The 15,961-nt window shown below is 35.7% G+C and overlaps 1 protein-coding gene across 6 annotated transcripts in view; it reads left to right on the plus strand.

The window, feature by feature from the left end:
• Window positions 1-15,961, plus strand: part of SCAF8 (SR-related CTD associated factor 8) — a 148,951-nt gene that overhangs the window by 40,096 nt on the left and 92,894 nt on the right. For 3 of the 6 annotated variants that reach the window (XM_064649217.1, XM_064649220.1, XM_064649221.1), the window contains 8 exons: window positions 1,251-1,351; window positions 2,762-2,875; window positions 3,204-3,360; window positions 4,523-4,653; window positions 5,644-5,788; window positions 6,309-6,389; window positions 6,961-7,182; window positions 7,826-10,230. In XM_064649217.1, the coding sequence (XP_064505287.1) occupies window positions 1,251-1,351; window positions 2,762-2,875; window positions 3,204-3,360; window positions 4,523-4,653; window positions 5,644-5,788; window positions 6,309-6,389; window positions 6,961-7,182; window positions 7,826-9,525 (2,651 nt within the window). In that variant the 3' untranslated portion in view covers window positions 9,526-10,230. Of the gene's footprint in view, window positions 1-1,250; window positions 1,352-2,761; window positions 2,876-3,203; window positions 3,361-4,522; window positions 4,654-5,643; window positions 5,789-6,308; window positions 6,390-6,960; window positions 7,183-7,408; window positions 7,496-7,825; window positions 10,231-15,961 lie in introns of those variants that run through there. The other 3 variants (XM_064649219.1, XM_064649218.1, XR_010429194.1) reach the window with 2 other exon arrangements.

Consider the following 15,961-nt stretch of genomic DNA (forward strand, 5'->3'; position numbering starts at 1 on the left):
TAATATTTTACGTCATTCCAAGCTGACTTTAAACTCGGGACTGTGCTACAGTTTAGATGCTTTTTTTTTCCTTCTCCGACATGTGAAAAAAGACAAATCGGTTTTATGGTGTATATTTTTCCCAGTAGTCCACAAAGCAGGGAGATGAGAGACAGAGATGTTAAGTAACCTGGTGAACAGTAGCAGCATTTGACATCCTGTAAAGTGTAAAGGAGATATTAAGAAGGCTAAGAGAAGTGTGGAAAACTTTGGAGGGAGGTAAATGAATAGATAAGTAGGTAATTCACCCAACAAGCATTCTACTTAATGAATTTTTTTCAGTGACAGCCACTATCATCACTTGCTGAGATCTGAAGAATTGTTTCATAGAGCTTAACACCATGAGATACAAAAGGGCCATCTACAAGCCCATGAGGAACAAGAGAATCTTAACATTCTCAGTACTGCAGAGTACTGATGTCAATTGAAAATGATAGTTGACAGAGGAATGCACAACTCTGCTTTCCAGTTTATTTCACCAGAATTGGTACAGGAAGGCTTGCTCACATAAGTAGGTTAATATTTGGGAGACAAAGGAATTGGTATCATGTATATATGGGAGAAGGAAGTTTTAGCTCACATGTCAGTAAGTGTTTGTTTGGCAGTGAGGACAGGTAGGCATTTGGAAGGCAGTTGCGGGGATCTGGGCTTGTGATGGAATTGACAAGAATCAGATGTATTGTGGACGTCTTCAGCTCAGTGGGCCTTAGCTAAGTTTTCTTTCTGGGATGTTCCCCAAGGTAAATTAGTAGTATAGTTTTTATTTCATTCAGGTGAAAATGTAGTGCATAATCTTGCAGTATTAAGTTCCTTCTGTAATACACTTCAAGCCAGTTAGAACTTAGTCTTACTTCGTTAATTTGACTTTAAATCCTAGAGGCATGTTTTTTTAATGGAAAATAGAATAGAAATGTGTTTTTTTTTTCCCGGAAGTAATTTATAATGCAGTGATAATCCACAGAATTTTAGTTTTTCATTTCTTTTGAAACAACTGTTTCCCTTAAAAGAAAATGAAACAAGAAGAGTGAACACTTGTAGTGAGTATGTTTGATGTTTAACCCTTAAACATTTTTGTAGTAAGTAACAGATTCACTTTCTTGCTTTTTTGATCAGTGGTTTCTGTGTAATTATAAAGCCTTTTGTATTCGTGCTGTAGAGGATTTAAGCTAACATTCTGGTATTTTGATTGATGTGAATGTGTCTCTTGACAGTTTGCAGTACTACTCTTTGGGTAGGTCAAGTAGACAAGAAGGCCACACAGCAAGATTTAACCAACTTGTTTGAAGAATTTGGACAAATAGAGTCAATTAATGTAAGTAAGCACGTTGTTTCTCATTTTCAGGAATTACAGACTCGCAACTTAGGCATGCTTACACTTCTGAATTCCTTTTAGCCACTTAAGCTTATATTTAGGAGATTTTATCACAGTTTAAAAACTGCAGCTATGATATTGCCTCTTGATTTCCATCTACTCTATTTTGAAGCACTAAAGACGGTACACTTCATTCTAAAAAGGCTTTTCCTAAGCTCTAACAATTTATACATTTTTTAAACCAAGGTCTTAACACAAAAGTTGTCTCTTTTTGTGATGTGGCATGGAGCAGGTATCATTTTTCCTTGGGCTAATGGACATAAACTGATGTGTATCCACATTGTTCTTGGTTACATTCCAACACAGGGTTACTTAAGTTTTATTCTGAATAAAACATTTAGAAGAAAAGAAATTGTACTGTAAACAAATGTTTGTTTTAAAATGTGACAGTTAAAAAGATGCTTATGTTCGGGAGATACAAATCTCATTATTTAATTTGGATTTAGGTGTTTAGAGCAGTACTTCAGTGTTGCCTATAATTCAGCTTTAAGAGAAAGTATTTTTCTCCTAAAATAACGTATCTACATGAGAGAAAATTGGGGGTTTCCTCTTGCTTCAACAATTTTAAAATGCATCTAATACAGTTTCATTCATTTCAGATAATATTTTTATTATTTTCCTGCCATGTTAATATATTCAAATATGTAATTAAGAAGGAATACTTTTTGTGGCATTACAGAATCTTTTAAAAAGCTTCACAAGTCAAAAAAATCAACCCCATAGCCAGACATTTAAGCCTCATTTTGATTTGCAGGGACAAGCAATTAAGAAAGCTAAAAGGAAAGTAATGTAACAACCATAAATGTCCCAGTGCCTGTTATATTTCAAAGACAAACCACACTGTAAATAGCTCATAATAAATAGCAAAGATTACATGCCATGTCATGCAATAAATTAAACATGGTAATGGAAATCACATTTCAGGAATGAGGACTCTGCCCTTAAAAACTGCAAGATACTTTTAATCACTAGTTTGCACCTTTGTGAAAGGTGGTTGCTCAGCTCAGAGAATTTGGAGCTTAAGAAGAGGTAGCAACCTCTGCTTTTCTGAAGTTGTCATAATATAGGTCCCAGGTTTTGCCTGTTTCTTATTGTTCAGATCTTTTATGTCATTTTTAGTACCCATTCTTCAGCTTGCTCCTGCTTCTTGTAAATGTTAAAACTGAAGTACCCAGCCAGTATCACTCATAAGTTTTTCTGATGCTCAAAATTCTTAATATTGCTGATTGAGGTAACAGCTGGTTACAGTGTAAGCCTTGCCTTTTATAATATTAGTATTCGCTTACTGTAGTTGTGTAATCCAAAGTATTGATTTTCCCACTTTTTAAGACCACTGCTGTTTTTCCATAGATGATTCCCCCAAGAGGTTGTGCTTATGTCTGTATGGTACATAGACAAGATGCGTATCGTGCTCTTCAGAAACTTAGTTCTGGGTCTTATAAAATTGGATCTAAAATTATTAAGGTAAGTTGATTTTAATCAAAGGATGCTGTCCATTTCAAGTACAGTACAGTTTTAATATGATGATTTGTCATTTAACAGCTGTTTGTTCAAATGTAGAATATGGAGAAGAAGAAGGAAGCAGTAAACTGTAAATTGCTGTCTTTCTGTGTAAAATGCAGCTTTTAACAGGTGATACGAAACAGTAAAATGACATTATGACTGGATACTTGGGAAATAAATAGACGTTGAAGATTGATCTGCAGTGACAGAAATTGAAGGAAATAATCTGAAATATTCCATTCCCAGATTATATGATTAAATACATTGTCTGGTTTGGGTTTATTTTCAGATTGCCTGGGCTTTGAATAAAGGTGTGAAGACAGAATACAAGCAATTCTGGGATGTGGACCTGGGAGTTTCCTATATCCCGTGGGAGAAAGTAAAATTGGATGATTTAGAGGGCTTTGCTGAAGGTGGCATGATTGACCAGGAAACAGTAAATACCGGTACAGACATTCTGACAATTCTGATAGCTAGAAAATGTGTTTATTTTTGTAATTGCAAATCCTCAGATAATATATTGTTTGGGAAATACATACTCTTGTTTAATTTCCATAAATTTTTCTGACTATCTGTTTGCAGTATAAATGGCACTGTAATCTGATTGTCTTTTTAGATTAGTAACTAGTTGATTGTCATGACAGTGAGGAACTGATGACAAAGGTGAATTAATTTAGGCAAGTTAATAAAGGTTAGCGTTTTTTGAGAGTTACAAATTTGTTGTGCACTCATTTCCAGGTATATAAAATATTAATTTGTGTAGAAATTATGATCTGCTTGTGCTTCTGAAAAGTCTTATATATTCAGGTATAAGACTGGAGTTGGAGTTAGAACTTGTTCAGATAGACACAGCTTCCGGTATTTCTTCAATAAAGTCAGAGAGACAGGAAAACAAGTAAAGTTAGACCTATTCTGAAACCAGTTGAGAGGTTTGTTAGGTTTGTGGAAGATTTACTTGTACTGTATTTTCTTGAAACAGATCTAGCATCAAATGATTGGACTATACTGAAGTAAACACTAGATTAATACTGTTTTGTAGCAGCAACAGTAGTTCTTCAGGTCAAAATACAGTCTTGCTTTGAGTAAAAATTGAGTGTAAATGACAGAAAAATTAAAACATGGAACATTACTGAAATATATTCACTATGTTACACTTGAAATACTAAACTTTTTGAGGAAGCAGCAGAAGTAAGGAATGGGTGTTGGTGTGAGGTTTGTTTTTACATGAGGATTCTTTCTTATTGTATGGTAGCCAGCTGATAGCACAGACATATTGGCAACAGCAGTTTCAGAAAACTGGAGCATACTCTGTATTAGGAACAGAATGATTGGCGAAAAAAAGTTGACAAGTTTTGAAAAATCAGTTTGTATACAGGCATATAATTAAAGAGCATTGCAGGTAGTTAAAGATACTTTATGTTGTTTAAAATACATAATAATAAATAATTGCACTTGGTTCTTTTTGTAATAAGTTTGAAGCTTATTTCTAATGAATCTATGTAGATGCCAGATAAAATTTATTGTTTAAGAAGGAAGAGGATTTTTTAGTATTTAAAGAAAAGTAACACATTAATTATCTTTTTATATTAAAATGCATCCTTTTTAAAGAATGGGAAACAGCCAGAAGCTCAGAAGCTGCTAAAGAAAATACTCAAACTACGCAAAGTGCTGCAGTTGATAAGAGTACTGTTATTACAACACAGACAGAAGCTTACACACAACCAGTCACTATGCTGCAGGTTGGTATTGGTCTGAGGCTGCAAAAGGCCCACAAAACTGGAGGACAAACCTTTTATTCAATTCCAGTAAACTTTAAGCTGAGTTGAAGTGTTTAAATGTTTTTGATTTAAGTCCTGCATCCATTATCTCTGAAATATTTTAGAGTAGAATTGGTTGCTGTGGTTGAGCATAATCTTTAGTTTTCTGCAGTTGTTTATTACAGAAAGTTTGTATTTATACTATTTCTGTTTCATCTTTCCTAATGCATATAGACATTTTCAGTGCTTGAACTAACATAAAATTATTTGAATGTTAATATATTTGCATGTACTTGTGTTGAATTTTGAGCTCTTTAGTTTTCAAAATAATTGTCTTCTTATTTCAACTGTCTCCTAATCTGTAATCTGTATATATTTAAATATACATGTATATATTGCATTTATTCTGCTGTTAATTACTTGTAAATATACTGCACTATAACAAACACATAGCTGAAACAGATGTTTGAGAAATATTAAGTAATTTTCAGAATTTTATTAGCCTTATAATTACATACACTAAATTCAATTTTCTAATACTGTTCTAACATACGTAAATTTTTCTAATGACACTTGAATCACTGTTTTAGCGAGACTAGAATCACTGTTTTCTAAGTGCTCTCAAATTGCCACACTGTCTGCATTTTCCTTTTCTCTCTCTGCATTTCTGCATTCACTCATCTCCCATAGGTAAATTTTTATCCTTGAATAGGTGCAGTGTTTAACTGCGTATTTTTCTGGACATCTGAGAATAAAGATAATATAAGATTCATCCAGTGTCCTTGTTTGCCTGTAGTGTAGGTACCATTTCAGAATGCACTCTAATTCTTCAGGGTGTTCGGAATATATACAAAGCCTTTGATATGTTTAATGCTTAGTGTGAATTGCAGCTGAATCAGTTTATCCCTTTTTTAATGTCCTTGAATACTGTTAAGTATTGAAGCTTCTTGTTTTTTCTTTCCATGAAAAAAGATTCCAGTAGCTCCAGCTGTGCCTGCTGTTAGCTTGGTTCCACCTGCCTTTCCTGTCACAATGTCTGTCCCTCCTCCTGGTTATAGCCCAATTCCTCCTCCACCCTTCTTGAGAGCGAGTTTCAACCCTTCACAGCCACCTCCAGGTAAGTTAGTAAAAATGAAACTGAGTATGTAATGAGTATATGCAGTTTGTGTGCCTCTGTGTACATCATAGTTTTCCATCAGCTACTAGTTACTGTTTGAGTTGACCTTTGAATCTTAAATTTCATATTAGATTAAAATTATTTATATCTGTCTTGGTATTATTTTTACCAGAGTGTTGTGTTAAGAGTAGGAATCACAGTAGATTTTTTTTTTTAACTTTGCTAAAAATTTAAATTTAAAAGTACTTAAAATCAATCTTCTAGGGTTTTAAAATTTTGAAACTCCTAATATTCTTCTTTGGATTTTATTGGCAGAAATCACTTTTAAAGATGCACATGCAGATCATCTGTAGTTAATGTGGGGTTGATTTTGAAAACAATAACCACAGTTGCCTCTTCCCATTAATTTGTTTGCTAGTCTTCAGTGGTGCAACTTTTCAGTATACATAATGTTGGCAATCTTTTACTGCATAAATCTATTTGATTTCCATGTAATTATTTGTCATGTTTTTCCACATAGGTTATATGCCTCCCCCAGTTCCACCTGTGGTTCCGCCACCTGTTGTCCCGCCACCTGTTGTCCCACCAGTTGTTCCAACACGTAAGTTTGAATCTTCTAATATTTTGTGTACCGTGAGAAGTTTAATTGTTTGATATACTCGTTATTTAATCAAAAGCACTTTATTCCTGGGTAATGGAAAATAGCAACACAGAAGTTATTGTTCAGCTGGTTTAAGCAGGCATTGAGAAAAAGATTTACAGAGTTTATAAAGTTGACTGAAAAATTATATTTAACGTGGTGTTACTGAAACAATTATGGCCAATTGTTTATCATTTATATGCATAGTTCAGTATTTGAACCTCTCTAACAAGTGTATCTGTCACTGGAGCTATTTGATGTAAGTCACTGAATAATCTGTAATACTTAGCGCTCTGACTGTCTGCATTTAACATTTAAAAATATGTTGCACTACTGATTGCTTAGGTTGCCACAGCTTATGATCTCTACAAAAACCCCTAAATATGGTTGAGGATAAGAAATTATTAGCAAAAAATGTAACACTAAGGGAATTAATTTCACTTCTTTGATTTATCAGCCTGACTTCTACCAAATTAATCTTGAAGGCTTGAATATATGATCACTCTGATACACTTCTGTTATTTCTCTACAGCTTTAGTACAGCCTCCATTACCAATTGCACAAGAGACAATGAAGGATGTTCCTTTTACTAGCCTTGTTCTGCCAGTTGGCACAGTTACCAGCAATCTAGCTACTCCAACACTGTCAGCTGGAAATGTTTTTAATCCTCTGCCAATCAACAAACCAGAACCAGATGAAAAAGGATCACATCTTACAGACCTTCAGATTTCTTCCAGTGAAAACAATAGATCTGGTAAGAAATATCTTTGTTGTCTGATACAGTTACATACAGGATGCATCATACTTTTGAGAGTTTTTGCAAATCTTAGTCCATTGCAATAATAACTACAGAATAGGAAGTTTTGGGCTGAGTAGGGTATCATTCTGAATTTAATTTGGAGAAGTGGTGGGAACCATCTTTGTCATCATCTAATCATTGATTTCTAGTAGTTTATGCTCAAGAATGTTTTTCTTCATAGTCTCGAAGGAAAGCTGAAACTGGGAACCCGTTAGACAACTTCTTAAAAGTGCATTTTTATTACACAAGTGGCAATGGAAAGGAGCAGGTGAGGGTAGGATAGTATAATATTTATAGAATTATGTCAAAGATTTTAATATTTTCATTGCACATATTGGGTGATGGTTGTGGGGGTTTTCAATTTTAAGCTGCTGTACATACTTTACTGTGTAGAGACATTCATTTCTGTGGCATAATGTCTGTGTATCACCAATGTGATTAAAATAATATGGTCATTATAGAAACTGAGACAGACCTTGTCAGCAATATCATCACTGCATGCATTAGCCGAACATGGATTAAGCTGCATTTTGTTTTGAATGCTCTGTGTTACACTGGTACTTTCTGTTAACTGTTCCTTCTTGTTGCTGCATTTTAGTGCAAGGTGATGTCTCGAGTAGCTCTGGACTTGTTGGAGGAGTGCAGCCACCCAGTGCCTCAAGCAATTCTGGGCTTACTGGAGAAGGGCAACCACCCGCTGTCTCAAGTAGCTCTGGACTTGCAGGGGGAGTACAGCCACCGAATGTTTCAAGCAGCTCTGGACTTGTAGGAGGAGTGCAACCACCGACTGTTTCTAGCAGTTCTGGTCTTGCAGGAGGAGTGCAGCTACCTGCTGTCTCCAGTAGCGCTTCTCTTGCTGGCGGGGTTCAGCCAACTAACGTCTCAAATAGCTCTGGACTTATGGCTGGAGTGCAACCACCAAATGTCTCAAGTAGCTCAGGGCTTCTAGCTGGAGTGCATCCACCCAGTGTCTCAAGCAGCCCTGGCCTTCTAACAGGAATGCAGCCACCCAGTGTCTCAAGCAGCTCAGGAGTTCTGGCAGGAGTACAGCCACCGAGTGTTTCAAGCAACTCTGGGCTTCTCATAATGCCACCACCCAATGTTTCAAGTAGTTCTGGACTTATGGGAGTGCCACCACCAAATATTTCAAGTAGTTCTGGACTTCTGGCAATGCAGCATCCAGCTGCAGTGCAAAACATGCCTCATTTAAATATTAGTAGTCAAAGGATGCCAGGAATGCCTCTTATAGATATCCGTCCAGGCCTGATGCCCCATTCTCCTGGACCAAGGTTTCCATTAATGCAACCAGGAATGCCACCACAGCGTACTATTCCTCCTCCTGCAATCCTTGATCCATCTCTTCACCCACCACCTCGAGGTCCTTTTCCTCCAGGAGATATTTTTAGTCAAACAGAAAGACCTTTTGCAACACCAGGAAGACAAAATATCGATAACATTTCTAATGCAGAGAAAAGACTACCACTTGGAGGCGATAACATTCAACAGGAGGGAGACAGAGATTATCGCTTCCCTCCAGTAGAAAACCGAGATAATCTTAACAGACCATCTCCAGTGGATGTCAGAGATTCTGTTGGACGACCACCAGTTGATCCAAGAGAGGGTATAGGAAGGCCTCCAGTAGATGGAAGAGAACACTTTCCAAGACCACATATAGACATGAGAGAAAATTTTGGAAGACCGGGTATGGATAACCTTGGCCGAAGAGAGCATTTTGGTTTCAATTCAGACAAGCACTGGGGACAGAGAGGAGATTATGATGAAAGAGAGCACCATGCCTTCCCTATTTATGGTGGCCCTAAAGGCTTCCATGAAGACAGAGAGAGGTTTCGGCATGTAAACTACAGGTTTGATAGTAGAAGTGGTCCCAGTTGGAATAGAGGATTTGAACAAGATGCTCACAGAGATTTTGATGACCGCAGAAGACCCTGGGAAAGACAGAGGGATAGGGATGACAGAGATTTTAATTTTTGCAGAGAAATTAATGGGAACAGGTTTGGAAGAGACAGAGTGTCAAACAACTGGATCCCCCCTCCACATCCACGGGTTTTTGAATATTTTGACGGGGCCACTTCTCAACGCAAAGCTGATAATATGCCCCAGGTAAATGGTGAAAATACAGAGACAGAAAGTCAGCCACCAACTGCACAGGTGCAGGATGATCCAGAACTTTATGAAAAACTGACATCTTCCGTCGAGATAAAAAAAGAGAAGAGTGACACAGAAGCTGATATAGAGAGTGAACCAGTGGTAGAAAGCACAGAAACTGAGGGGACATAATCATCACTCAGTAGGTAAAAGATACCTTTTGTAAAGTTGTCATCTCTCTGTAATAGATAAATGGCTGACTGGACCGTAGCAGTTCACTTTTGTCTGCCAGAATTAAGTTAATCCGATGTTCATGTTCATCTTTCACTTAAATAACTGTACAACTGACTTGTATAGAACACTGTTCTTAATTTGAACATGGTAGGTAAATGGTTTTTTTGGTTTTGTTTTTGTTTTTTTTTTTTTTTTTTTAATTTTATTTTATTTCTCTGGTAAAGCATAAACTTGCCCCCACTTGCTTTTAATTTCACAAAGGTAATTAACAGCTTGTCAAACAAAGACTTCCTATGGAAGAAAATGGAATTTTTTAGATACTACCCTTAGGTTGGCTGTCGAAATTGTTATACTTGAAAACAGGTGCTGGTGTATCTTGTCTGTGTTTTTAGGCTGCTGCAGAATTTTAAAGTATAGACAAAGCTGTGATATTTTATGTTCCTACAATTCGGCAGAAAAAGAAATGGCCCATGTTATTTCAGGAGCATAACACAGAGATTAAAAGTGATTTTGTAAAATCTACACTATAGTCTCTGTTTTCTCTAAATTAAGTGTTTGTGATTTGTTCCTCGTACTGCAGTGGGTTTAAAAAATGAAATAAGTACATTTTAATGTTGGGTGCATTTTGTTTTTAGATGCCAATAAAGCATATTTGTTTGATAACAGTGTTCTAGGTATTGTATTTTTTTAAAAATCTGCAAGCTCTAAAAACTTGGAATCAGCTATGATATGTGCTTAGCTAGTTGTTGCAAAAGGTTTATATTACCTTTGTAAAACCAATGCAACAGTTATATGTGCAAGAAGCATATGGTTTTTACATCAGAAATCATGCAGTCATATTAGTTTATGTAAATATGTATGTAAATATCTGTGTAAACTGTTTGTAGATACCACTTTTTCTGTGCGTGCCTGTGTATGTGCAAGCACTCACAGAATGTTGTAGGCAATTCAATAAAATTGAAATGAAACTAGGTTGTGAAAATTTTCCTTTCACCTTCTTTAGGTAGTAAGATAAAACTTATCTCACTGCAGTAATGTCAAGCTTGTATTTACCTGCTCATGCTCATTGTTACAATGTTCTTACTACTTCTAGAAGGTGGAACATTATATACTGTAAGAATATACAGTAGGATTTTAGCTTTTTAAAATGCAGATATGCATGAAGCCAAAACTTAAGCAAATATTTGCATTGTCTTATTTTGTAATGTATTTGGTGTTCTGGATAGATAGTGGTAGTGTTCGAGTACTTTGTGGTTATTTGTTTTTAGTGACTCAAAGTCCAGAAATGTTGCACAAAAAGTAAAAAGCTGTTGTTGGTCTAAAAACCCTACATGTTTCTAATAGAAATAAGGAGGGCTTTGTGTTTTGATGAAATAACATTGAAGTTGAACCTCTTTTTAAATTGCTGAGATGAATTGGTTCCTCAGGTAAATTAGTAGTGCTATTCTCTCCTGTTTCACCTACTTTGCTGCTTGTATATCCTTTTTCAATTGGTGGTGAAAGATTTGACTGTGGGATGATGTCAGATTTTCAATTTATTCCATTCAAGTGCATTTCACCAACTTCTTTCAACGTAACTTGTTACAATTCTGTGTCTGAAAGCATCCTTTCACTCAGTTTTAAGAAAGTTGTTTTTCTCTTGCATAATAAGATCCAGGGGTAGATTCTGTTACATAAATGCCCCTTTGGTAGTAGAAACATTTTTAGCTGAGATTTGAATTTTGATTTTTAACATTAAAGCATTAACATGCAAGTTTTAATTCCCCTTCTGCTTCCCTCAAAGGGATGAAAGTATGAAAACATCATGTGAGTGTAAAGCATTAGCACATGCCTTTGAACCTAGAAGCAAGTTACACATGTGTGCGTTGTCCTCTTCCTCTGGGAGGTGGGGTATTTTTCATGCTGTCATGGTTCAGTTTTTCAATTACAGAGACTTTTATTCAGCCAGCTTAATGAAGGTAGCCCTTTAAAAGAGTAGACTTGAATGAATAATTATCTATTGTGCAAGTAGTAGTCATTAGGTATGCATTAAATAACTATTGCTTTGTAATGAACCTTGCTGATGTGTTTATTACCAGAACGTGTCTCGGGAGTTGAGATGAACAATGTTTAAGGTAAATGTACCTTCATGGGCAGACTCTGGCTCAAAGACCTTGACCAATGTTGCTGCACCACCTGCTAGTAGTATTCTGGTCAGGCAGATATGATTGTGTCAGAGTCCAAAAGCTTAAAATAGCTCTAAGGATATTTTATGAACTTAAGGGATTTTATTTCATTTTAATGTGTGCAGTTTGAAAAGGCTTCAGTCATAGACCACAGAGGTAAATACTCAAAATCAAACACATATTGGCAGTAGCTTTACTTTTTAAACAATTTGCTAAATACCTCTGTAAAACTAAAAGTTAATCTGTTGTTGTTCTTCTGAACTGGGACTGGCAGTATGCCAAGTTGCTCATAGTATGATTTAGGTAAATTACCAGGTAAGAGATGCTGAGCAATTTGGTTGGTAGTGGTATAGAACAATGTATTTAATGAATCTATGATTTCTGTTAATATCTTTCAAACATTAATAAATTGGCTACTGTAAATATGTGTTACACCATCAATTTTTAACAACTTTTTTTTTTTAGAATAAAAGTTTGTTGTACAGTTTTCGGTTGCATCATGTTCACAGCTAGAACTGTTCTATTCTTATTAATGTAGCATGCAAACAAATATTATCAAAGCCAGCCATATTTAGAAACTCTGAAGGGACTTTTTATTAGCAGAACAGTATAGTCTCTTTATCTTGCCAGTAGGAAGTTTTTTAAATCTGTCAGAGCTGGAGTGAAGACTTTCATTTTTCACTGTAGATTTAAGCCATTGTAAGCCAACACATGCACTGAAAGGAACTGTCCTGAGGTCCAGACCAATTCTTTGATGTCATTCATGGGAGTAACATGTAATTTCTGCTGATGCAAAGGAAAGAGTGAGAATGGGACAGAAAGAAGATGAGGGCAGCAGTTCTGGCTTATACCTGGTAAAAGCTACCTTGTATTGATGAAAGGTTTCTTATTCTAGCAAATGAAGAATTTCATTTATGATTCACATAAGTAACAAACATAATTAAAAATATTTCAGGTAGCTTTGCAGGCAGCACAGTGTATTATTTAGGCTTGCACATTTTCTTGAAAACCTTATGCATCAGTAAGTTGTTTGAAACAGGCTGTGATCCTGATTTAAAACATTTACCATTTAAAACAGGCTGTGATCCTGATCTTTCATTGTGCTGCATTTGAGTAGAATGCTACGTCTGTAAAGATGAAACTTAGCCTTCATTTGCTATAAGGACATCACTTCTTTACTGAAGCCTTTTTCTGTAAAATATCGGTACACTTTCTTTTTTATGTGTAGTGCTTCCTTTTATTACAGACTTGAGGCAATAGATTCTGTTAGATTCCTTTGCTTCAGTAGAGCACTATACCATACTTAGAGCTAGTTCAGTGATTTAATCTTAGCCTGAATAAGTCAAGATGGGAGTACTGTAATCAAGCCTGAAGTGTAGCATGCGCAGACGTAACTTAAGCACATTTGGAAAATTATCAAATAAACTACCTATAGAAGGTATTTATGAGATGAGCCAATTTATTGCAGAAGTCTCTCAAAATATGGTTTCAGCGGTTTTGAACATGTGCAAGGATATGTTATGTTGGTCAACACTGGAAGCACTCAGTTTCTTGAGTCGTATTCTCTGAATTCAAATCTTTGGGTAATTGATTTGAAACTGATATAAATGGTTCCTAAATTTCATTCTCTTTCTTTTCATGTGTTTGAAAATAATATCATAATAATAAGGATGACTTTTTCATCACTTGATAGTGGGAGCTGAACAGACAGAGTCATAGAATGGTTTGAGTTGGAAGGGACCTTAAAGATCGTGTAGTTCCAACCCCCCTTCCATCTTCCACTAGACCAGGTTGTTCAAAACCCCATCCAACCTGGCCATGAACACTTCTAGTGATGTGGCATCCACAACTTCTTTGAGCAGCTTGTTCCAGGGCTTCATCACCCTCACAGTCTAGAATTTCTTCCTGCTATCTAATCTAAACCTGCTTTCTTTTAAAACCCATTGCCCCTTGTCCTGTCATTACATGCCCTTGTAAAATGTCATACTCCAACTTTATAATTTTAAAACCTATTCAGAGTATCAGGAGTCATCAAGAGTAACCATGACAATATTTTGTTATTGTTAATTCACATTATTAAAAAACCTTTCTTTCCCTTTTTTGTTATTGTTGATTCAGGTAATGAAATGATCTTTCTTTCCCCGTTGTGACATCTGCTGATTCATTTGAATTTTGTAGTAGGCACATTTTCCTAAGTATTGAGCTTTCTCAAGTAAGCATGTGCTGTGAAGCCATGTACTGATACAGTTAAGATACTGATTTAAAAGGTATAAAAACAGGATGTTCTTTTTTTAATTTGAAGCTGCTTATTTGAACAAGGATGACAAAAGCATCTTCCCACCATTTTGCTTTACTAGTAATTTTGCATCAGCAGAAACTTTGCAGTGGCAAAAAGACTGTTGTATTGCAAGACTTTCTTAATTGTAACTAGTCTTATATTTTCCCTTGAAGGCTTTTCTTAGTGATGTTGTTTGCTCCACTTAGTCTGTACAAGTTCTTTGGATATGCAATAAACATAATTTTATTAATGTATCTACATGATATTTCATAGTCAAGAAAAGTCAAGTAGAGCTACTGAAAGCAAAATGCATGACATCTCTTTAATAACTTCCGTATAGGATATGAAAAGTGATTCTTTTCAATAATGAAAGTCTGTTAATAGAGTTTTTGTCGAAGTTGGTAAGCTGTAAAATTGTATTTGCCATAATTTTTGTAGTCCCTTCTATCTTGCACAAACTCAAAGGGTAGTCTCATTGAATATCCTACTCTCAGTATCTTTTAGATGTTCTGCTACCAAAGGTTACAGGGAGGATGGGGCTAGTGGTCTGAGCACTCTTAAAATCAAAATCTTGTGCAGTTGAAGATGAACGTGTCTGGTCTCTTGAAGAGTTTAAAATGCACATCAGCACTTGCATAGTAACAGTGATAGCAGTGGTGTCACTGGTTTACTAATCTTAGTCTGTACTTTGTCATTTTTCTTTTAAAGTTAGCTCACTAGTGCTAATTTTAAATTTTCTCTTCTTGTCCGATAAAATCATACTAATGCCCTCAGACAAGGAACTGTTTTGTGCTTTGCAAAAAAAATAATCTGGTCAGAGAGTATTTTAACTTGTAAATAGGTTAGTTGAACATTTTTTCCTCCCTAATTTAATACTTTAATGCTGCAATTTTCTTCTTGAAAGATATTCTGTATATGTATCTGTGTCATAATGGATACATGTTCGCATTAGTATGTACCAGGCTTTCTGTTGAAATGCATGGAAATTGTGAGATTCTTTAACGTAGATGACTTGACGTGTTTCTAAAACTAGTGTAAACTTCATAACCATATTGATTTGTGTACTAGAACATTATAATTGTGCTGAAGCATTATAATTGTCTGCAAGCCAGTGCAAAATATCCTTAATAGGTGAAGAGTATTAAATGGATACAGAATTGCTAACTCGGATGTAGATTGGTAGGATTCACGTAAGCCATAGTTGCAGGGACTTCGGATCTGAATGTCACTTCCACACTAAAGGAGAGATCATATTATAAATAATATAGCTTTTTCTTGACAACAGCAGGAATTAAGTAGAAATAATCTCATTGTGTAAAGTCCTTTCTAAAAATGCATCCACCTTTGTCTAGTTAAAGGAAGCTCTATTGTTGTCACTTCAGTTGATCAAGGAAAAAATATGGCTCGTACGTTAATTAAAAATGAATACACAAGCCCCCCCAAACAACGACAACAAAAAAGCACTCAACAAAACTCAGGAAGACGTAAATATTTGTGAGATTATAAGGTTCTTGAAGAACAGTCTAAATCAGTGTGTGATACCTGGCCTCACTTGTTTACCAGTGGGACATAGCTGTTTCATTAGATCCAGCATTTCAAACTCTTTGTCTTGGGTGTCTCAGTTTCTTTTTCAGCGGCCTTTAGAAGAGCAGGAGGCAGAAGATTATCTGGTTCTAGTTTCTTTGATTTTTCAGCTGCTTTTAAGGCCAAAGCCTTTTAGGGGATAACTTTTTTCCTTTCAAATTCTGTTCCTCTGTATAAGTATTTATGAGCAAGCAGCCCTAATAAGGATTGTATTGGGATTCTAAGAGTACGGTGAAATAGGTGGTATGAAATGTCTGAAAAAAAATGCAGCATTATACTTGTTTAGTCCTGTGCTAGGAAATTCATGGAGTGAAAGAAGGCAAGCAAATTAAAACTAGTTAAATGCATTGGTCTTACCTTCTGGCTC

Source organism: Pseudopipra pipra, chromosome 3, assembly GCF_036250125.1.
Source record: "Pseudopipra pipra isolate bDixPip1 chromosome 3, bDixPip1.hap1, whole genome shotgun sequence".
Taxonomy (NCBI): domain Eukaryota; kingdom Metazoa; phylum Chordata; class Aves; order Passeriformes; family Pipridae; genus Pseudopipra; species Pseudopipra pipra.